Source organism: Candoia aspera, chromosome 4, assembly GCF_035149785.1.
Source record: "Candoia aspera isolate rCanAsp1 chromosome 4, rCanAsp1.hap2, whole genome shotgun sequence".
In the NCBI taxonomy this organism is placed as follows: domain Eukaryota; kingdom Metazoa; phylum Chordata; class Lepidosauria; order Squamata; family Boidae; genus Candoia; species Candoia aspera.
Genome location: NC_086156.1, coordinates 109,847,216 through 109,869,885, shown reverse-complemented (window position 1 = coordinate 109,869,885; position 22,670 = coordinate 109,847,216). Strand labels below are relative to the sequence as shown.

Below are 22,670 nucleotides of genomic sequence, written 5' to 3'. Positions count from 1 at the left end.
AATGATCAAGGTTTTTCCTGCAGGAGCTTTTGGATCCATTTGTCCAACTAGGACGGTGATGTAGGAGTTATTTGGAAAAGTGACCAGGTTTACGATGTCAAATCCGGCTTCTAATACTCCATCTTCGTTTAATTTAATTTCATCTCCTGCAGTGTTGTTGAAGGCCATTCTCTGCAGAAATGGATGGAGCTTCCAGAAGAAAGAGCATAAGGGTTAAAGAGAAAGGGACGTGCTTCCTACTGGCCTCAAACCACACTCCTTTTTAGATGGGGAGCATTTCTTCACCAGGAATGAAACAGTATGGAGGACGGCAGCAATTTAAGGGTTATGATTGGACCGTATTCCACATTAGATAGTAAAATCTTTTCAGTGATTGTCTTTGGTGACATTGGAGAGAAGAAGTTGGAAAAGAGCAAGAAGAAGCAATGGGCAGGAAATCTAGTTGAGAGGGCCAGAAAGGGAGTAGAGGTTTAAAGACCAGTTGTTTTGTTGTAGAAAGAGGGATGTGTAGGAAAAGGACAATATCTTAAGTGGGTCAACATTTGTAATGTATGAATGGTGGACTCAAGTGAACAACAGTGAGGTTTAGGTAGGTGAGATGATCTCTTGACCAATTAAGTCCGGCCACTCTGTTGTAATCCTGGAGAATATCTCAGAAGAGCACTGGGAAAGAAGAAATCTTACCTGCCAGGCTTCTAGATTCTTTGACTGCACTTGATCCCTGTCCTTTAGGATGTTCCGATCAGTCCTAAACGTGTGAGCAACATGTAAAGCTTGAGCCACAGCATAGACGGCATTATAGATACTGTAACTATGGCCGAGCGTGCTGGTTTCAAAGAAAGTTGCAGGCAGGTCCTCCAGCCTTTCCTCTCCAGTACATTCTTCATCTTCATCTTCATCTTCAGGAACATCACTCTTGGGTATTGAGCAGACAAAAGCTTGCTTCCAGACATCTCTAATAAAGCCATCTTGATTTGCCCCAGAAGGGGTGACAGCCCGTAGAAATTGCTGGAAACCTGGAATTTGTTTTGTGCTAATTGAGAAGGAAATAGCCCCATGGAACATTTGCATACCCAGAGGCCTTTGTAAGGAATGTAATGTGAAATCATTTTGGGCCATTGTAATCCACACTTTTCTTGCTGAAAGTTTCTGTGAAGAGTCAGAAGTTGTTACAGGAAACATTGTGGTCACTAGTAGAGTAGAGGCCAGCCACATGAAGACTATATTTTCTCCATATATAATAACTGCGTTTGCTGTTTTCTCTGTGAACAAGGTAATGTAACTCAGAGTTCGTTCAAGCATGTCAAATGGCTCATCCAAAGTACAGAAGAAGCTGGACTAAACCCTCATACTGAAGAGCTTCACCAGGGGCCATGCGATAAAATGGAGGGGAATGCGATTCATCCGTCACTGACAATTCAAATGAGCCATATGCAACCTAAAGGAAAGAAAGGAGGAATAAGAGAAAGAGAAAGATAAAGAGAGAGAAAGCATGGGTGGACTCATTCTATTTTGACTGATGTGAACTATTTTAGAAACTTATTTCTCAAAGTATGGATGTTTAATATATTGATTTGGCTTAGAGATCTCCCCAATAGGGAGATACCTTTTTTGAATCCTATCATACATCCATCAATATCTGTATCTATCTATCTATCTATCTATCTATCTATCTATCTATCTATCTATCTATCTATCTATCAATCATCTATCAATGTTAGCTAGTATAATTACAAAGATTTAAAAAAACTATGCTCTAAAATTCTGTATGTGTGGATTCATCCTGAAAGCAGCCATATACTCACGTGAAACTTTTTATTAATCAAACTCCACACCTTACTCTGTTTCTTATAAAATTCTACCTCTCTTTACTGATAAAGCATCAAGTTGCTCCTTGAAGGGGAAATCAAGAGCAGATAATCTGTGTGATAGTGATAATTCCTACCATCTTTATCTACAGATCCAACCTGTGGAATCTTGAAAAGCTGCAAAATTTCTGCCATGCGTATGGACGTTTCAGGGCTCAGTCCTCCAATGATTCCCATCATTCCCTTTTCAGCCCCACAAATATAGTTGGGGGCGATTTTGTGTAATTTAAAAAGCAGGTCCAGAGTGGTGCGATAGGTCATTCGTGAATCAGAGTAGCTGTCATAGATGTGGAAGCCAAAAGTGATGTTGGGCAAGATCTGAGGATCCTTGTTGATCTCCTTAACGGCAAACACTAAAGCCAAGATGTGTTGGTAGAACTTTGTCACCACACTGCAAATAAATTGACTTGCTTCAAAATCGAATTGTGCTATGCATTATGCTACTAGGGACGGGATATCAGGGGGGAAGAGAGTCACAAGAAAGACACATTGAAAACAAGGCAAATATGCTTTGATTTTGCTTTCCTAGACTGCCCTTGTGTTGTGCATGTTAGCGCCATTGCTGAAGTTCCGCAGTTTGTTTCTTATGATTTCAAGTTTAAAACATTCACCTTATAACGAAAATTAACTCCTGCACAATCATCCCGAGGCCCTTCAGTGTTGCAAAACTAAGCAGTTTCCTGTTTGCTCCTTTCCCATGTACTTTAGAAAGAATCTGAGCTGGGTGGAGCTAATTTGTGACTAAATATGAGGGGGGATCTCAGTGATGAGGAAGGCAGAGCTAAACAAGATAGCCATAGAGATAGAAATTGGTTTTTCCTTCCACAGTGAGCTGTTTCTGCTCTAAGGGCTGAAGAGAAGGTTGTGAGTAGAAAAGCCCACACTTCTACTCTTCCTGTGAACTTTTGTGTTTCCACTTTGTATTGCTGTTTCAAAGATTGTAAGATGCCCTGTGGTCTCTTCGAAATAGGACAGGTGGACCTCAGAAGTCTAATAAGCAAGTGCAAAAATAGAGACATGGCATTCATAATTAATGCCTCCCCAGGTTTTTGGAAATTACTTTTCATTCTACAGTCAATGAATTGCTGGTTGTAAGAAGAGACTGAGGGTAGAAAAGAGAATACATTGAACATTATCGTGCCTTTTAGGTTATGGTGAATTAGGGCTGGTGCTTCTTTCTCCAAGTGGGAACAGGGTTCATTTCTCAACAGAATATCTGCTTGCCCTGGTCTATTGGCTTTTGGTGAAATCAGAGAATAGGATGTTGAATTAACCAATCATTTATATTAATCAAGCTGCTAAAATGGATATGCCCTCGATACAGTACATTTATATTTTTTCAGAGATGATGATGGCACATCTCTGTTTTACAGGGATGGAAAGAACAGAGCATGATTCAATTAAGATCAGGTTGGGGTGATTTCTTACAATGGGAGGTCAACTGATTCCTCAGAAGGATGTTTCGTGAAAGCCACTTTGGGGAACAAGTAATGGACATGGGACATCAATCCACCAATGAGAAGTTCTCCCTCCTGGTACCATTCCTGAGGAATTTGAATGGCTTCATCTCCAGTGCACTTAAGAGTTTGTACCTTCATGGCCACTTCTGGAAGCAGGAATATGGCAACAATGCCCAGCATCCTATAAGGAAGCATCCCTGTGCAATTGGCTTCTCCCGTATTGCTGTTCCCAGCAGCCTTGATTCAAAGAGGGTACTAGAGACAGCAGAACAACGGCCCCCTAAGCTGAGATCTGTCTTAAGAATAAGTCATGGCTCAAGAATGGATCTGATCCCTTGCTTTCAGCCTCACCTATGTCGGGATGCTCAGATGCCTGTCCCCTGTGAAGGGACAGAGTTGCTCTTGACTCTAACACCTAATAGTTAGACTCTTTCTTCACTTGCAATTTCAGGAAGCAGCAGAAGACCTTGGGCAGCACAATATTTTCTCTTGGTCACCCAGCCCTGAGGTCTGAGCAGAGATTGAGTGGTCTTCTACATTTCCTCCAACAAGGTTGTCCTCTTGAGCTGACAGCACCAATGAGCTAGCACTGTGACACACGAGTGAAGGTGTACATCTTGGTTGTGTGGGATGATGCAGCTGTCCCACTTATTGAAATCTGGGAGAATCTGTGGAATTGACTAGGTGTTGGCTGATGAGCAGTCTGAAAACATTAGGATGACACCCACAAGGACTGTATATTTTGTGCTATAGTTGCAAAATGCTGAGAACCTGATTTATGTCCACAGTTCTCTTACTGACCCTGCAATGGCTGGGGAACTCTGCAACCCGTTTTGAGGAATGGACCTCAGCTGGGCATGATATATTGGAGGTTTATATCTATTCTGGAACCCTTGAACTTCCTTCAGGAGGGAGCATCTCAAGAGCCACTGGAGGACTGACCTGGTGACTTAATTATAGTGCCTATGATAACTACAGAGACGGTAACTTTGCTGGTAGAAATGGTGAAGCAAACATGTTTGTGAAATGCCACAGGAACTTTTTGCCACTTGCTTTTCTGGGTAGAGGAAATGAGCTGGAGGCCTTTGATTTGGCTGAGTGGCCTGTTGGATGGAATCAAAGAGAAAGAGCAGAGAGATAAAACTTTTCTGTCCCTAGTCCACATAGAGTGGCAGTCAGAATTCGTCTTACACGAACCTTTAGGAACCCAACATGCTTATGGAGTTGTTTTTAATGCCTCTTAATTCTCCCTTTGTGTTGTTTGGACAGGAGATGCCATGAGAATGAAAAGATGCATCAAGGCAGGGAGTCATAATACTGCTAAACTGAGCATTCCATTTTTAGGGAGGGGACATGTGCATCACTGTAGGATGGGCATCCCAAGTTCTTGCCAAGAGAAGATGTAAGTGTATGTAAAGGGAGTCTAGATGCATCTCCTCCAAACTGCTAAGGGGTCAAAGGGCTTCATTCAGAAGAGAGTCTGTGGAACAAGGCAGAAGCTTCTGCAACTTCTCAGGAGTCAGCTTATGGGGGTGGAAGAGCGATCTTCCTGTCCTTTTCTTGGGATGCACCTTTATCATTCAGAATGGAAATAGAGAGGCACGGCCCAAGCAATTCCTGTATATTGAATTGGTTCTGGGAAGGTGCTGATGGTTGTTACTGCAAAACACTGCAACAATGTGACATCACATGCAGGGCGATGGATTAAGGCTGCATTAAAACTGTTTGGAAAGTTCCTAGCTAGAAAGGCCAACATGAAGCTGAGAATGTCCGGGAAGCCTGCATAGCGGAAGACACAGTGAATCAGGGCCACTGACTCTTCATTGCATTCTGTAATGCTTTCCCCACACAGTGTGTGCAGTCCAACGATGAATACGAGAGTCTAGGATTTCTTTTACTTCAAAATGTTGCTGGCCATCAATCATGACAGGCATTGGGGTTGGTGAGGGTTGTTGCCACTTTGAAGATTCTCTAGCTGGTTTCAACAAGCTGCAGTGGAAAACAGGGTGGATCCTTTTTAGAGTTGGAGGAAGATTGAGCTGTAGAGTAACTGGGTTGATGATTTTAGTAACTGGAAAAGGTCCAATAGACTCGGGGCCCAGTTTCTTGGAGGGTTGTTGAGATTTTAAAAATTTAGTGGAAAGGTAGACCTTTCCCCCAACTTTCATGTCCCATTTGGGGCACCCAGGGAGCTCTGGAATAGGAATGAAGTCCTGTCCTGAAACTTCGTGAAAGGGGATGAACCCGGTGCTCTGATGCACTGTGTTGTAGGCTACCTCTGCGAAGGGCAGGAGATGCACCCAATCGTCCTGCTGGAAGTTAATGTAACAACAGAGGGATTGCTCTAGAGTAGACTGAACCCGTTCCGTGGCTCCATCCGTTTCCAGATGGGTTGACGAGCTTAGGGATTCCTGAATCCCAATACGTTTTAAAAATGTGCACCAAAATTTGGAATTGAATTTACGCTGCACTCAGAAATTATGCGGCCAGGACAGCCGTGCAATTGGTAGACATGCTGGAGAAAGAGTTTAGACAGTTGCTGGTCTGTGGGAATGTTAGCGCAATGAATGAAAAGGGCTCGTTTAGAAAACAAGTCAATGAAAGTCCAGATTACGGTTTTGTTTTTACTTTCCAGTAAGTCCACAATGAAGTCCATGGCTATTTCTTTCCATGGGGCTTTAGAGGAGGCTACTGGTCGCAACAGTCCCTGTGACTTTCCCCCTTTCCATTTAGCTTGGGCGCACACATGACAAGAATCAATATATGCTTGAATGTCAGCTCTCAATGACGGCTACCAAAATTGCCGTCTGATCCAATGGAGCGTTTTGGTGAACACAAAATGCCCAGAGGACTTGTTGTGGTGTGAGCGCTGTAGAACCTTTTTCTTTAAAGATTCTGGGACGTAGATTTTATTATTACAATACCAGATGTTGTCTATTTCAGTTAACTGGGCTTTGTTACTTTGTAGCCAGGGATTGTTAGGCAATGCCGGGAGCAGTTCCTCTTTCAGGTCTGTCTACACTTTGACTTTCTGGGCTGCCACTTGTTTGCGCGTTATGCAAGCTAGACCAAGCTGCTTTTGAGAAAACACAGTGTCTACTACCTCTGCTTGTTTGCTGTCATGTTGGGGTAAATGAGAAAGTGCATCTGCCAGAAAATTCCTCTTCCCAGGGAGGAAATTGAGGGTAAAATTGAAACAGCTGAAATACTGAGCCCAACGGATTTATTTGTCAGTTAACTTTCTAGGGGTTCACACAGCCTACAAATTCTTGTTGTCCATCCAGACCTCAAAAGGGTGGATGGAGCTGTCAGCACAATGGCACAGTCAGTTTTTCTATGAGGAGGCAAGAGATCACACTCTTTCTCATCGAAGACAACAAAAAAAGGTTGCAGGTTCAGGTGGAATCCAGATTGTGGGAAAACGTCAGGTGAGGGTGAGCAGTTAAGAAGGGTTCCAGCCACCTCCCCCCTCTGTCGGAGTAGAGAAAAATGTTGCCAACTCCTTTGTTAAACAATAAAGCATCTGAGTGTCATGTTCCCCGTTGCAAGGCATATGTGCATCACAACGGGGAACATGCCTATCAGGAAGGAGGAAGGGATAACCATTAGCCTTTAAGCACACAAATGCCTAAAACAATCACCAGGACAATAGAGGCACACCTCTGCCCAGACCTAAGAACCATTAACAGATCAGGGGAACTTCCACACATTACCCCAGGGGACGCACCTGCACCGGACAAGAATGAGAAGACAAAGGAGACCAGCGGAGGTCACCTGAATCGCCCATCGACAGACCCATACTGCTTCAGATCGCCCATCCGGATCCAGCTTGTGGGACCATGGGGGGTGGAGGAGGACAAGGTCCGCCACGCGGGTATATACGAGGTACCCCACCACCACACCCGCATTTCCGTCTTTTTTCTATGTAGGCAATCTGCTTTCAATAAACCGGAAATCCTTAGACCCTCTAAGTGAGTCCGTGTCTTATTGGAAGTAAGGCCACCCTGACACTGAGTCCCAATCGATCTGTAGCTTTCTGCTTTTTAGCCACGGGAGTCCCAGTATGATAGAGTAGTTGGCAATAGGGGCTGCAATGAACTGCCAGGTTTTCTTATGCCCTCCCAACCTCATGGCTAAAGTCCCTGTCTGGAATTTCACGGGACCCCCGTGGGCAACTGAGCCATCCATCTGTGTGAAAATAATAGGATTACTAAGTCTCTTGGATTTTAGGCTCAGAGTGTGAATGAGGGCAGGGTGTATTAAACATTTGGTGCACCCAGAGTCTAGGTCTAGCCTGGGACTTTCCATGTTTAGGCATGGTTTGTCAACTCTCAGCTGATTGCTTGTTCAGGAAGAGTTTTCGAATTACGGATGCGCAGCTTAATGTCAGCACCTGATCATTCGAGCATTCACACATACACAGTCAAGAAGCTGGATCTCTTTGAACTGTTTTAATGAAGTGTAATGAACAGTATAGAAGGCAAGCTGTGAATAAAGATTTCCCACTCAAACCTAATTTAAAACTACATTCCCTTAGCTAGTCCCCTTTCCCATGAAGCATGCCACTCCCCCTCCCATCCAGATGGTATTCCTGTCATATCTCAACCCCGCGTCCTTGATGTGCTTCATAGCCATAACAAACCAGTTTACACTCTAACTTCACACCCCCCCACCCCAATCTGGCAACATGAGAGAATGAAATGATGGGGGATGCCCTGGTAAGGGTTTCTGTGAAACCTTTGATTGGGGGATCTGACAGGAGCCTTCTAATAAATGCCATTAGTGCGTTAGGGCAGTTTTTACTGCAAAGGCTTCCTTTTCCCCTATGTGCCAGTTCCCTTGTGGCTCGGTAAATCTGTGAGAAAGATAAGCCCAGGGTCGGCCCACTTGGGTTGCATCCTTTTGGATTAAAACAGGTCCAATTGCTGAATCAGAAGAATCTGCTTGCACAATGAAGGGGTGCTCTGGATCGGGGTGTGCTAAGGTGGGCTCAGCAGTAAATAGGCTTTTAAAGTTGTTGAATATGGCTTGGTGTTGTCCTAACAGCCAGGAACCATGCTGAGACAAGGAGTAGGTCCCTAGTGTTTTATTACTGATACATAACAGAGAATCCTAACAAACTGAAGAAGTGTGGGAAAAGCCAGACATATAAACCCCAAATACTAAGGCAGGCCCGATCTGTGTCTCTTTGAATGGCCACCTAATTCCTCAGTACTACGCATGCGCTTTACAGCCTGGATGGGAGCCCCCTGCTCGCCATCCTCACTCATGACAGGTATTCTGGCATCCAGGTTAGCCACACCTGTGGAGTGGTGACTTTCCATGTCTCCCCCTTTCCTCTTGTTTTGAGCAGATCTGTCAATGGTAAAGCAATTTGGGTGAATTTTGGAATGAATTGACTATAGAAATTGACGAACCCCGAAAAAGTTTGTAATTGCCATCAGGTATAGGGGGGCTCCCATTCTAGAATGTGCTGGATTTCTGAAGGATCCATTTCTACTCCCTTCATAGAGATTCTGTATCCCAGGTAGTCCCATCGTGCTTTATGGAACTCACATTTAGACAGCTTAGCACACAACTGGGCATTTCATAGCTTCTGGAGTACTTGCCTAAGAAAGTTTACATGCTCTTCCTCTGTCTCTGGGTGAATTAAGATGCTGTCCAAATAGACCAGCACCCCCTTGTACAAATGGTCATGGAGAACCTCATTGATGTACTGCATGAAGACTGCTGTGTCCTCAGCTAATCCAAAAGGGAGAACCTTGTATTGGTAGGACCCCAAAGGAGAATTATACATGGTTTTCCACTCATGGCCCTCTTTTATGTGAATTTTCAGTATGCTTCCCTTAAATCAAGTTTAGTAAAGATTTTTGCATTTGCCAGGTGTGACAGCATGTCCTTCATTAGGGGGAGAGGGTACTGGTTGGCTACAGAGATCGAACTGAGGTCGTGGTAGTCAGTGCAGAGCCTCAGTGTTCCATCTTTCTTAGCTCTAAAGAGCACCGGGGCTGCCCTAGGTGAATTAGCCAGTTTGATAAATCCCCTGGCCAGATTCTTATCTTTGAATTTGCTTAGTACTTTTTTCTCTGTCTCTGACATGGGGTACATTTTAGGCTTTGGAAGCTTAGCCTTTGGGCCAGTTTTGATGGCATAGTATGTTTTCCTGTGGGGGGGGGCGTAGCTGGTCTGACTCTTTCTTATCGAACACATCAGCAAAGTCTAAGTACTGGCTTGGTATCAAAGATTCTGCCTCCGCTGACATTGTTGGAGTTTGCTTAATCATTACGCCAGCCACTTGGCTTGCTTTCTGCTGGGTTTTCTGTTTTACAACCTTCCCTGCCCTACCTCCGAACCTCAGGGTCCCTGTGTCCCATCGGATTTGTGGCTTCCTACTTGTTCACCATGGAAGCCCCAGTATGATGGAATAGTTTGCTATGGGGGCCACGATGAACTGTAAAGTCTCATTGTGAGTTCCAACCCGCATAGCCACCGTTTCCGTCTGGAACTCAACCGGACCCCCATGGACTATGGACCTGTCCATTTGGGTAAAGACTATTGGCTGTTTGAGTCTTTTTACTTTGAGATCTAGTGTGTTGATCAGTGCAGGGTGGGTTAAGCATTTTGTGCACCCAGAGTCTAGCATTGCCATTAGTTGGCTTTGTGCCTTGTCCTTAAGTTTTTTAGCTCTACCCTGAGAAGCAAGATGGGGCAATCGTCACTCACCAATGGGTCTTCATCCTCTTCCTTCTGGGAGACCGTGGTCTTGCGCCTGTGGTTTTCCACCTGCTGAATCGCATGGGCGTGATTCAGAACAGGTGAATCCTGTTTCCCGCTGGTTGTTGGTCTTCCTCCTCCGAGTCTTCACAGAGGTCTACTGGTGAGTCGGCTGCCAGCACTCTGCGGGCTACCGCCATAGCCGCTGAACCTTCTCATTTTTTTGGTGAGGTTTTGGCTGGTTTCCTCCCTGCCGGTCTGCCACTGCTCCTCCGTATCGGAACTCTGCAGCTCGAGGGTAATCCTTCCCATACTTGTAGCATCCCCCTTTCTTCCAGGTCCAATCCCTTGTCTCCTCCCTGGCCCAGAACAGCCTCTGCTGGGTTGACGGGAACTGGCCGGGGGTCCCAGTGTTGCATCCAGCCACCTCTGTGCACAGCTGTCTTTGAAACTGGTACTGCATATTTTCTACTTCTCCTGCCAGACAGATCCACTCTTTCCGGGTGAATGGATCCCCTTGGCATAGGGCCCATCTTAATCTTTCAGGCTGGAACCCCCCTTTAAAATAGTCCACCTTGGTGGTCTCTGACCAATCCATCACCTTCCCTGCTAGGGTTTTAAACTTTACAGCATACTCAGCCATACTCTTTTCCCTCTGCCTCAGCTGTTGTATGGTGCTTTTCACCTGCAGTTTTTCCAAGGGTTCTTCAAATCTTTCTCTCAGGGCCTGCACAAACTCCTTCAAGCTGTTAAGGTCCAGAGCCATGGCATCGTGCAGCTGTATGAACCAGTCAGCTGCCACTCCCTGGAGCCTTGCCCCCACCTGGCTCACCTTTTAATATTCGGTCAGAAAGCAGGTCCCATACTCTCACATGTAGATGGACACATTCGTTAGGAAGAATGCTAGTGGCTGGGGGTCGGCATTAAATTTGACCTGCAGCTCTCTTGGGGTCCCCCTCGCTGCCGCAGCTTCCGTCAGTCCTGTTTCCGATTCACCACGGATCACTTTGTGGGCCCTACTTCTCCATCTCTGATCTGGGGAGGTGGATCTCCCTGCAGGGGTCACAGACTGGTGGCCTCCACTTCTGTTGGGTGAAGTCCTCCTGGAATGTGGGGCCAAGCCCTCCTCCAGGTGATACACCAGGGAATTGATGGCTTTCGACATGTGCCGCATCATCACCTCCAGGGCAGCCATCCTGACTTCCAGACCTCACACCATCTGCAGGGTACCCCCCGATTTGGTTATAGTCACCTGGGATCCTGGGCTCAGGATCTTCACCTGCACTTCGACCGTCTGGGGGCACGTTTGGCCGTCTCCCTTGTACTCGAGGTCGCTGGCCCCATTTCCATGTCGTCCACCTGCATGTCTGGAGTCTAGGGTGGTGAGCGCACTCTCTAACTCTGTCGTGTTCATTCTCGCTTCTGCTTCCCCCTCCCCATCATTGCTTTCAGTGTCACCTGCCAACTCCACTCGCTCCTCCTCTGGCTTGGCATTCAGAAGAGTTTTGTCGTTGTCCTCTGAGGGTGAGGGCTCCCTTTCTTTCGATCTCAGTTCCTTCAACAGTTTCAGTAACTCTCAGCTGGACTTATGCTGCCAGGTACAGTCCGTAATATAGGATTTGCAACTTTATGTAATTACCAGCACACTCAAGCACTCATTCAATTACAGTCTAGAGACCGGGCTCTTTCTACTGTTTAATGATGTGAGGTGACTAGTACAAGAAAAAGTTGTGAATGGAGAAATTCCCGTGCAAACTGTCATTTAAAACTTCAAGCCTCTAAATTAGCCATTTCCCCATACCTACTGAAGCATGCAACCCCCCTTCCCATGCCAGATGGCCCTTCTGGCATTCGCCTGGCCAGATGGCCTTGGCAATAATTCCTTAGCTATACCAACCCAGTTCACACTCCGATCCGGCCCCCCCTCCCTTCTGGCAACTCGAAGTCTGTTCACATCCGTACTGGAGAGCTGGAAGCTATTCCAATCAGAGAGTTCTGTGAGCCTTTGATCGGAGAGACTGACAATGACTTTATCTCTGTTTTTGACTACAACACTGTTTTCCTTCTTGCAATGCAACCTTAAAATCTCTGGCAATTTGGTCTGCAGCATCGATTCCAGGATTTGGGCTGGGAGGATGTATCTGCTGAAGCAGACATTTGTTAAATGGCACTGAGCCTTCAAGGGGTTTTTACTGTTGTTGTCACTGTTTTGCACTTCAGAGTGAACTAGCGTGAACCTCTAAAATAGAACTATAGGGAAAGAGTAACCCCACGCCATTAAACATGTTCCTCCTGACGTTGGGAAACTCATTGGATTAGTACACGCATTGCACACGTGGTTGCTCTCAAAAACAAAACAAAACAAAACAAAACAAAGCTTCAGGTGGTCCAGAATGCAGAAGTATGCAGAGTTTTGGGTGCATCAGGGTTCAATGGGCTGCACTTCTGCACTTCTGTGGCCCAGAAAACCAAATTGTTTCTATTCACTGACCAGATCTGGGAGATGGCATGGCTGCCATGCTGACCTAGTAGGAAGGGATAAATCATCATAAGGTCACACGGATGTGTGAAATTGCTCTCACAACATCCCCCATGTGGAGAGGCCAGAGAACTTCCTTTTTGGTTTGATGCTGAAATATTTCAAAACATTGATCTGAGATTCTCAGATATCATCAAACAGTTTTGGACAAATTGCTCATCAGATGTCATCTTCTACACAAAACAATATTTATTAAGTGACAGCAAAGTGTATGAAAGTACCACCCAGATGGATTTGCTTGATATCTATGAGTGAGCTTATGCTCTGTCAGGGGGAAAAAAATAAGAAAGAAAAAGCCAAACAATTTCTGTAGGCCAATCTCTCCTGCGCCTGATCTGTTTTGCCCCCGCATCACAGAGAGGAGAGATTGGAGAGAAAGGGATTACAGGAGAGTAGCAGGCACACAATGTGACATAGACCAGGCTGTTTGTGTAGTGTGGTTGTGGCTCCCAGCCCTGAGCATGCATAGGGCTGCTGGCACTACCACATTCCTTTCAATGTGTATTCCTCATTGTGTGCCTGCTTACTCCCTTGTAATCCCTCCCTTTCCAAACTCCCTGCTCTGCAAGGGTGGAAAAAAGGAAAAACAAGAGGTGTGGCACAGAACAACCCGTACTGACTGTAATGGCGATCACGTGACTGAGGGATGGCATTGATCGTAAAATTATTTTTTCAACACTGTTATACCTTTGAAGCGTCATTGAACGAGGCAGTTGCTCAGCAAAGACTACCTGTAGTTATGTTCTTCTATGGACGAATTGTTCCCTTGTGTCAAGCTCAGGCCTCAGTATAATAATGCAATGGAAGAATAATATCAAGAGCAAGAGAAGCCCTCATTCGTTTTGGTTCTGTGTTGTTCATGCCTACATATTGAATCCAGTCCTGGGCATAACATTTTCAAAAGGATGGTGAGAAACTGGAGGAGAGCAACTAAGATAAGGGGCCTTACCAGGACTTCTTGGAGGTATTGGGTCTATTTAGCCTGGAGAAGACTTGAGGGAGACATAACAGCTGTCGTCAAGCATCTGAAGTGCTGCCATGTAGAAGATGGGGCAAAATTGTCCCCGCTGTCCCGGGAGACAGGACAAGAATCACGGCTTTAAAATCCGGCCTTTGTCTTTCAAGTCCATCTTCACTACTCACTACAAAAAGACGGTACTTGGGATTTAATACTACCCCTCTTCCTTAACACGGCCAACTGTCCCGTAGAAGAATACACATCCTTTTTATTAGCTGATAAATCCTCAGAAATTTTCTTTAAAAAGTGGTACAATATTGCTCAACCACAGTAAGAAAATGTTGGGTATAATCAAACTTCCTTATAGCATCCCATATTAGAAGGTGTTAGCCACATTCTTCTTTTTAAATAGTTTAGTTCACAGATTGTTGTGGCTATTTATAATTCTATTTTACTCTGAAGCCATCAACGGATAAACTTTGAACTCTACTGGTTGCTGCCTCCTCAGTGCTAAATTTTCCACATTCTTTGGGGAGTATCCATCTCTCTCCCGCTTTTCTGCCGTTCTGCTTTTTGCAAACAGCTGCTTTTTGAATCCCCTTTTGGAGACTACTCTACTTTGCCCTTCTGATTCTGCGGTTTTCTTCCCTTCCCTTCCCTTCCCATAGAAAATAGGATTGGCAGCTCTTTTCTCCTTCCTCCTTCCTCCTTCCTTCCTCCTTCCTCCTTCCTCTTCCTTTCTCTCTCTCTCTTTCACTGAAAACACCTTCCCTCCATTTACATCCCTTCTGTGTTGAATATCAGTGTCATTCTGCCATCTGCTGGTGGCCTGAAGAGCTGCAGCATTTTGGGCAGCCAGAATATACCTATTCACCCAAGTCACCCACAGACTATATGTGAACACAAACCACAATATAAGTGGCTCTGCGTATGCTGAACAAATAATTTGAGAAGCTGGAATGTACAGAGAAGAATGGGGTATCAGAATTTGTGGAAAATCCATTCCACTTTTATGATAGATGGTAGGATGATTCCTTAAATCATAGGGTCAGCACACTCTCAGAATGTTGGTGGTCTCAGCAAATCAGCATGCCTCAGCATGTGGATGAGTTTGTTCTAGGATGCAATTCTCTGTATGCTTCTGGAGGAAGCTGTTTGTTGTCCCACCCACATTCCTTACCTCACTTCCTCCTCCTTCCACCATCTGAGAAGAAGCATGTGGCCGCTGCTGCTGCTTCCCTCTTGGGGCAATGCAGGGCCCTAGAGTCAGGAGGTTCCCCCTTTCTGCATGCAGCCTTTAGCAGCAATGAGGGCTAAGGGTTAATTCAGTTTAGGGACAGAAGAAGAACAAGAAGAATGTCCATTTTTCCTGAACAGTTGCAACTGGACCAAATAAAATGAGTAAGACATCTTTTTTGCTTATTTTTGAACCTCCTTTGTCTAAGTATGGCATTCTTTATGCTTGGGTGGGCTAAGCGTGGAAGATCAATAACCTGTATTTCTCTAACATGATCATTAATGCTATTTGAGATACTATTCTTCTCTGTGCACATCTTTTTGCTTTATGAAGCTCTGCACCTGTCAGGCTCCCCCCCGATCCAAGGATGGTTGCATCCTTTGATCGTATGTGCCTGCCATGATCATTTACTGTGTGTCAAGGAAGGAAGGGGAGAGGTGGCTGGCCGGAATGCGAATTGCTGCAATTTGAGCTAATTGCCTGCAATCAGGGTCATGCCGGTGGATCTGTGAAGAAGGTGGGTTTGGACTGTAGAGAGTGTAGTGAGGCCGTTTGGTGCTTCATTCTCAGTCGTGGCTTTTCTCTCTTGCATTGTACATATGTTCCATTAAGCCTAGAATCTGCGTTTCGCTTTCGTGCATGAGATGGGTTTTTATTGGAAGTCAAAGTGTCAGTGCTTACAGCTCCAATCAGTGGTCCTAGCTGTCCACTAATGGCTTCACAGGAGGCAGTAAGCTCAACAACAGGTAAGGCCGATGCAGAGAAAGGGTGTGTGGATTGGCTGCCCTACTGTGAGAACTTCTTCCCAGAGAAAAAACTGATTGCAGTGCAACCTGAGAGTTCATGAGGATGCAGATGAGCAGAGGCCGAGGAGGTTGAGGAGACAGATCAGCCTACAGCTGTGAAATGGCTGACCCAGGAAAAATAATCGCAGAATGTGATCGGGACCACTGGCACACTCACCACAAGTTACAACCGAAAGGTAATAGGGGGTTTCATTGTCATGTTGTACTCTCACAAAGAAGCAGGTGAACAGCCATAGCCAAGCGGGTAATGATTTTTTTCCTAGCCTAGTTTCCAAGCGTCATACCTGTAATTCCCCCACTGCCAAATAGGGTGGCATCCTCACTCTCCGAAGATACAAAGAGTTTTCTCAAATTCCTATAAACCTGTCAGAATCATGCTTTTTAAAATACTTTTATCATATTAAGCAAAATGTACACTCAGTTGCCTTAAATACACCAGGTCTCTACACTGTTGGACTACAAAGCACTTCAGCCGGCTCCCTTCAACAAGCTGGGCTGATTGTAGCTCATGTTCCCACACAAATAATTAACAAAGATCTCCAGCAAGGAATGAGCCAGCTGGAAATCATGAGGCCGCAAGAAACAAAAATCCCAGATCTGTCACTCATAGAAATAATATAGGAAGTGTCCTACGCTATGAAAAACAGCACAAGCCATGCTTCAGTTTCATAGAGAAACAGAGAAGAGGGCAATGCCCAACGTGAAGTCGACAGTGGGTGCAGTGGTCTACATTGGGAAGATATTGGAAGTTGTGATGAAATGATAAGAAGGTGTTCTATATTTTTCTACGTATTAGTTGCTCTCTCGTATTACACTCTGGCCTAATTACAATAATATAACATTTAGGGGCGAAGATGCATCCCAGTAAGCCAGCACTGGAAGACAGGATAGAAAAGATTTCCACCACCACCATGTACTTCCCCTTGGTGCTCAGGTAGGTGGGCACAAAGGTCAGCCAAACGCTGCAGAACACCAACATGCTGAAAGTGATGAACTTGGCTTCGTTGAAACTGTCCGGCAACTTCCTGGCTAGGAAGGCCACAGTGAAGCTGAGAAGGGCCAAGAAGCCCAGGTAGCCCAAGACACAGTAAAACATGGTGGCGGAGCCTTCGTGACATTCCACTATGATTTCCCCAGGCAGGGTTTGTGTGTCCAGATTTGGGAAGGGAGGAGAAGAACCCAGCCAAAACACACAAATGCCTGCTTGAAGAAGGGATCCCCCCCAGACAATAGCATAGGCCAACTTTTGCCCCACCCATTTGTGGAAAACGTTTCCCGGTTTAGAAGCAAGGAATGCCACGATGACTGTGGTGGTTTTGGCCAGAACAGAGGAAACGGCAACAGAGAAGATGATGCCAAATGCCGTTTGTCGGAGGAGGCAGGTGGCCTTGTTGGGCTGTCCGATGAAGAGAAGAGAGCAGAGGAAGCAGAGAAAGAGGGAGATGAGGAGGAGGTAGGTGAGGCTGCGATTGTTGGCTTTGACGATGGGAGTGTCCCGCTGCTTAATGAAGATTGCCAGCACGAAAGCCGTCACCAGGCAAAAAAGAAGAGCCAGAGAAACCAGAGTGATGCCCAGCGGCTCTTCGAAGGAGAGGAAGTTCAATGTCTTTGGAATGCACTCGTCTTGAGCTTGGTTTGGAAAGTGATCCTCTGAACAGCCGTCACAATGCTCCATGTCTGAAAAGAAGGAAAAAGCTTCCGAACAGAATCAAATTTTCCCCAAGTTTCAGAATTGCATTTTGGAACTCCCTGCAACGTCTTTCCTAAAACCTTTTGTAACTCTCTGTCCAATATACATGTAAAAAATGTGCAGGAAAAAAATATCTAGATTTTCCTATAATTAAAGCTTCTTGGCCTGTTGGAGAGCACTAGGTTTAGTGGCATTACTGAGCAAGGGAATAGCATGGCTCACCTTCCCAATGGTGGGAAGCAGAAAGGAGAGGCTTGAAGGTTTCGATCCCGGAAAACAGGCAGCGGCACTAAAGGGTAGGAGAGTGACGTCTTAAGACGTGTGGACTTCAACTCCCAGAATTCTCCAGCCAGCCAAGCTTCGTAGAGCAGCAAAATAAACACTGGTTTATGCAATCTTGATTTTGGATCCTTTCATTTCTGTTGGATGGCCCGGGTGCAACACAGACATTTTGCTCTGATGATCATTAAAAATGACTTTGGTATAATTCTTCCACCATAACCAATTGATACATCTTTCCTTCAAGAATCTTGATTTAATTCTGTTATAATTTGGGGGCCAACCAAGAGACACAACACTGACTCACAGAGCGAGACCCTATTTTGCAGGTCATTGGATCATCCATAATTCCTGCATTCTGTTTCCGTGTCTTCAAAAGGAGAGAGAGCCTGACATCTTACAATTGGTAGCACTGGAAACTAGAGGGAAAATTAAATAGAGGAACTGTCTGCTAGCTCCTATTTCCTGGAAGGGGGAGCATCCCTGAGAGACGTTCCTTTGCTTTTAATGCTTTGCAGCCATCAAAATAGACACCTTCAGAGTTCGATTTAGCTATCCAAGCTCTGACATGGTGGAAAAGCCCCCTTGAGGTGCCTCAGTAAAGCAAGCGGTTATATTGAAGAGCTTCTGGTTAGCTGGATACAGGCTGCAGAAATGCAATTTCAGACCCAGTTCCATTTGGATGCTATGAATCTTACCCATTTGTCTTGATATCATCTTCTCTGGACACGGAGCACAAGCGTAGCAGCAAAATTTCTGCCCTTCGATCTTGTTCTTTCTGCTTCCAAGAGGACAAGGTTCATTGCATAACGAGAGAGGTGGTAGCTATCCAAAAATAAAGAAAGCGGTCAGTATTGAGCAAACCTTTTGTTTTTGTTTTGTTCTTGTCTTACAGCCAAGGAATAAGGAGGAGGGTGGAGACAGGGCCGGGATGCAGAGTTGCTTCAGCCTGCTTTTGAGCAATGTCTTGTGGAAATGCCCCATAATGTTGCCAAGGCCAGGAACATAATTGAAGTTGCATTTCATTCATTTTTAATTGAGTTGAAGTTCAATTCAAGGTGCTGGTTCCTGCCTATAAAGCCCTCCGTGTCATAGGGCCTGGTTACTGGAGGCACTGCCTGTCCCCCATAGTGTCTGCCCGGCTGGTTCAATTTGGCAGGGTTGGCGCTCTCCGGGTTCCATCGATTAAGGAATGCCATGGATTGGGACCCCGGAAGCCTGCCTTCTCTGTAGCAGCACCTGCCGTCTGGAATGAGGTTCCTCCTGAATTCAAATGGCCCCACCCTATTGGTGTTTCCAAGGGCCCTGAGGATACGCTGTTTGCCCAGGCCTTTGGCGAAGATGATTGATGCCCCTTTCTTTCTTTCCCTTGTTCCCATCCAGGTCATTTCCTCCACCATCTCTGCTCTTTGTTTGGTGCCTGTTTTGTGTTTTTGTATTGTTCCTTGTTTTTAAATACTTTTTTAAGGGTTTGTAAAATGCCCAGAGTCACTAGGAGTTAGGTGCCATATAAATTTAATTTGTGGTTCATCTTGTTCTTGTTCTTGTTCTTGTTCTTATTTTGAATTTAGTGGCAATTCATGGAAGGAATCCAAAAGTTTGAGGATCTGAATAGAACTGGGAGGCTGAAGTGGTTATTGTTTGAGACTTTGCCTCCCCCAGCCTGAAATGTATCACTGAACTGTGGTTGCATTTGAGTTCCTTCTGGAGAATGAAGGACTAGATATCAGTACTTCCTTCAGCTGGGCAGCCCCACACCTGGGCATGGCACCGCAGTCCCCACATTCAGTGAGAGGAAAATAAATTTCCTTGCACAGGTTGGGAACTCGATTCTCAAACATTAGAATATCCATCATGAATCGGCCCAATAATACATCTGTTTTTGCCCACCTTTGACAGCAGTGGACTGAAATGTACTTGGGGATATGAGCTAGTTGCTAGCAACAGGCCAAAGGGAAGGCTAGGGGTGTGAAAAGGAGTGCATGTGACATTGGTCCTTTTAGCCCATGCTATTGTTATGGTACCTGAGTGAATTCGTGGTGCCAGTGGATTCTGTCTCCATTAATGATCAAGGTTTTTCCTGCAGGAGCATTTGGATCCATTTCTCCAACTAGGACGGTGATGTAGGAGTTATTTGGAAAAGTGACCAGGTTTTTGATGTCAAATCCGGCTTCTAATACTCCATCTTCATTCAATTTAATTTCATCTCCTGCAGTGTTGTTGAAGGACATTCTCTGCAGAAATGGATGGAGCTTCCAGAAGAAAGAGCATAAGGGTTAAAGAGAAAGGGATGTGCTTCCTACTGGCCTCAAACCACACTCCTTTTTAGATGGGGAGCATTTCTTCACCAGGAATGAAACAGTATGGAGGACGGCAGCAATTTAAGGGTTATGATTGGACCGTATTCCAGATTAGATAGTAAAATCTTTTCAGTGCTTGTCTTTGGTGACATTTGAGAAAAGAAGTTGGAAAAGAGCAAGAAGAAGCAATGGGAAGGAAATCTAGTTGAGAGGGCCAGAAAGGGAGTTGAATTAAAGACCAGTTGAGTTGGTGTGGAAAGAGGGATGTGTAGGAAAAGGACAATACCTTAAGTGGGTCAACATTTGTAATGTATGAATGGTGGACTCAAGTGAACATCAGTGAGGTTTAGATAACTGAGATGATCTCTTGACCAATTAAGTCCTGCCACTCTGTTGTAATCCTGGAGAATATCTCAGAAGAGCACTGGGAAAGAAGAAATCTTACCTGCCAGGCTTCTAGATTCTTTGGCTGCCCTTGATCCCTGTCCTTTAGGATGTTCCGATCAGTCCTAAACGTGTGAGCAACATGTAAAGCTTGAGCCACAGCATAGACGGCATTATAGATACTGTAACTATGGCCGAGCGTGCTGGTTTCAAAGAAAGTCGCAGGCAGGTCCTCCAGCCTTTCCTCTCCAGTACATTCTTCATCTTCATCTTCATCTTCAGGAACATCACTCTTGGGTACTGAGCAGACAAAAGCTTGCTTCCAGACATCTCTAATAAAGCCATCTTGATTTGCCCCAGAAGGGGTGACAGCCCGTAGAAATTGCTGGAAACCTGGAATTTGTTTTGTGCTAATTGAGAAGGAAATAGCCCCATGGAACATTTGCATATCCAGAGCCCTTTGTAAGGAATGTAATGTGAAATCACTTTGGGCCATTGTAATCCACACTTTTCTTGCTGAAATTTTCTGTGAAGAGTCAGATGTTACAGGAAGTATTGTGGTCACTAGTAGAGTAGAGGCCAGCCACATGAAGACTATATTTTCTCCATGTATAATAACCGCGTTTGCTGTTTTCTCTGTGAATATGGTAAGGTGACTCAGAGTTCGTTCAAGCATGTCATATAGCTCATAGAAATGGAAATTTCTGTCAACCCTTTCAGTGAATTCAAAGCAGATTTTATTTTGCGAGAGCATGGGTTCCAGAGTTTGTATGAAATGTTCTCCATGTTTGTCATCTACAGTGACAAGTCCTACCCATTTCCATCCAAAGTACAGAAGAAGCTGGACTAAACCCTCATACTGAAGAGCTTCACCAGGGGCCATGCGATAAAATGGAGGGGAATGCGATTCATCCGTCACTGACAATTCAAATGAGCCATATGCAATCTAAAGGAAAGAAAGGAGGAATAAGAGAAAGAGAAAGATAAAGAGAGAGAAAGCATGGGTGGACTCATTCTATTTTGACTGATGTGAACTATTTTAGAAACTTATTTCTCAAAGTATGGATGTTTAATATATTGATTTGGTTTAGATATCTCCCCAATAGGGAGATACCTTTTTTGAATCCTATCATCCATCCATCAATATCTCTATCTATCTATCTATCTATCTATCTATCTATCTATCTATCTATCTATCTATCTATCAATCATCTATCATTAATGTTAGCTAGCATAATTACAAAGATTTAAAAAAAACTATGCTCTAAAATTCTGTATGTGTGGATTCATCCTGAAAGCAGCCATATACTCACGTGAAACTTTTTATTAATCAAACTCCACACCTTTGTCTTATAAAATTCTACCTCTCTTTACTGATAAAGCATCAAGTTGCTCCTTGAAGGGGAAATCAAGAGCACATAATCTGTGTGATAGTGATAATTCCTACCATCTTTATCTACAGATCCAACCTGTGGAATCTTGAAAAGCTGCAAAATTTCTGCCATGCGTATGGACGTTTCAGGGCTCAGTCCTCCAATGATTCCCATCATTCCCTTTTCAGTCCCACAAATATAGTTGGGGACGATTTTGTGTAATTTAAAAAGCAGGTCCAGAGTGGTGCGATAGGTCATTCGTGAATCAGAGTAGCTGTCATAGATGTGGAAGCCAAAAGTGATGTTGGGCAAGATCTGAGGATCCTTGTTGATCTCCTTAACGGCAAACACTAAAGCCAAGATGTGTTGGTAGAACTTTGTCACCACACTGCAAATAAAGTGACTTGCTTCAAAAGCGAATTGTGCTATGCGTTATGCTACTAGGGACGAGATATCAGGGGGGAAAAGAGTCACAAGAAAGACACATTGAAAACAAGGTAAATATGCTTTGATTTTGCTTTCCTAGACTGCCCTTGTGTTGTGCATGTTAGCGCCATTGCTGAAGTTCAGCAGTTTGTTTCTTATGATTTCAAGTTTAAAACATTCACCTTATAATGAAAATTAACTCCTGCACAATCATCCCGAGGCCCTTCAGTGTTGCAAAACTAAGCAGTTTCCTGTTTGCTCCTTTCCCATGTACTTTAGAAAGAATCTGAGCTGGGTGGAGCTAATTTGTGACTAAATATGAGCGGGGATCTCAGTGATGAGGAAGGCAGAGCTAAACAAGATAGCCATAAAGTTAGAAATTGTTTTTTCCTCCCAGAGTCAGCTGTTTCTGCTCTAAGGGCTGAAGAGAAGGTTGTGAGTAGAAAAGCCCACACTTCTACTCTTCCTGTGAACTTTTGTGTTTCCACTTTGTATTGCTGTTTCAAAGATTGTAAGATGCCCTGTGGTCTCTTCGAAATAGGACAGGTGGACCACAGAAGTCTAATAAGCAAGTGCAAAAATAGAGACATGGCATTCATAATTAATGCCTCCCCAGGTTTTTGGAAATTACTTTTC

At 44.7% G+C, this 22,670-nt stretch overlaps 1 protein-coding gene across 1 annotated transcript; it reads right to left on the bottom strand.

Moving 5' to 3' along the window:
• Window positions 1–16,357: 16,357 nt before the first annotated feature.
• Window positions 16,358–21,118, bottom strand: LOC134497043 (vomeronasal type-2 receptor 26-like). Its single transcript, XM_063302758.1, has 4 exons — window positions 20,297–21,118; window positions 19,576–19,803; window positions 18,250–18,376; window positions 16,358–17,259 (listed from the first exon to the last, which is right to left on the bottom strand). The coding sequence occupies exons 1-4, from the start codon at window positions 21,116–21,118 to the stop codon at window positions 16,358–16,360; spliced, it is 2,079 nt and encodes a 692-aa protein (XP_063158828.1).
• Window positions 21,119–22,670: the final 1,552 nt, after the last annotated feature.

Bases quoted from the DNA above. Each gene is read 5' to 3' on its own strand.
- LOC134497043 (XM_063302758.1), bottom strand. From the start codon at position 21,118: ATGGCCCCTGGTGAAGCTCTTCAGTATGAGGGTTTAGTCCAGCTTCTT. The intron at 18,377-19,575 runs GTACCATAACAA...ATTTTTGGATAG, and splicing joins GGCACCACGAATTCACTCAG to CTACCACCTCTCTCGTTATG. The intron at 17,260-18,249 runs GTAAGATTCATA...CCTTCTTTTCAG, and splicing joins GATGATATCAAGACAAATGG to ACATGGAGCATTGTGACGGC.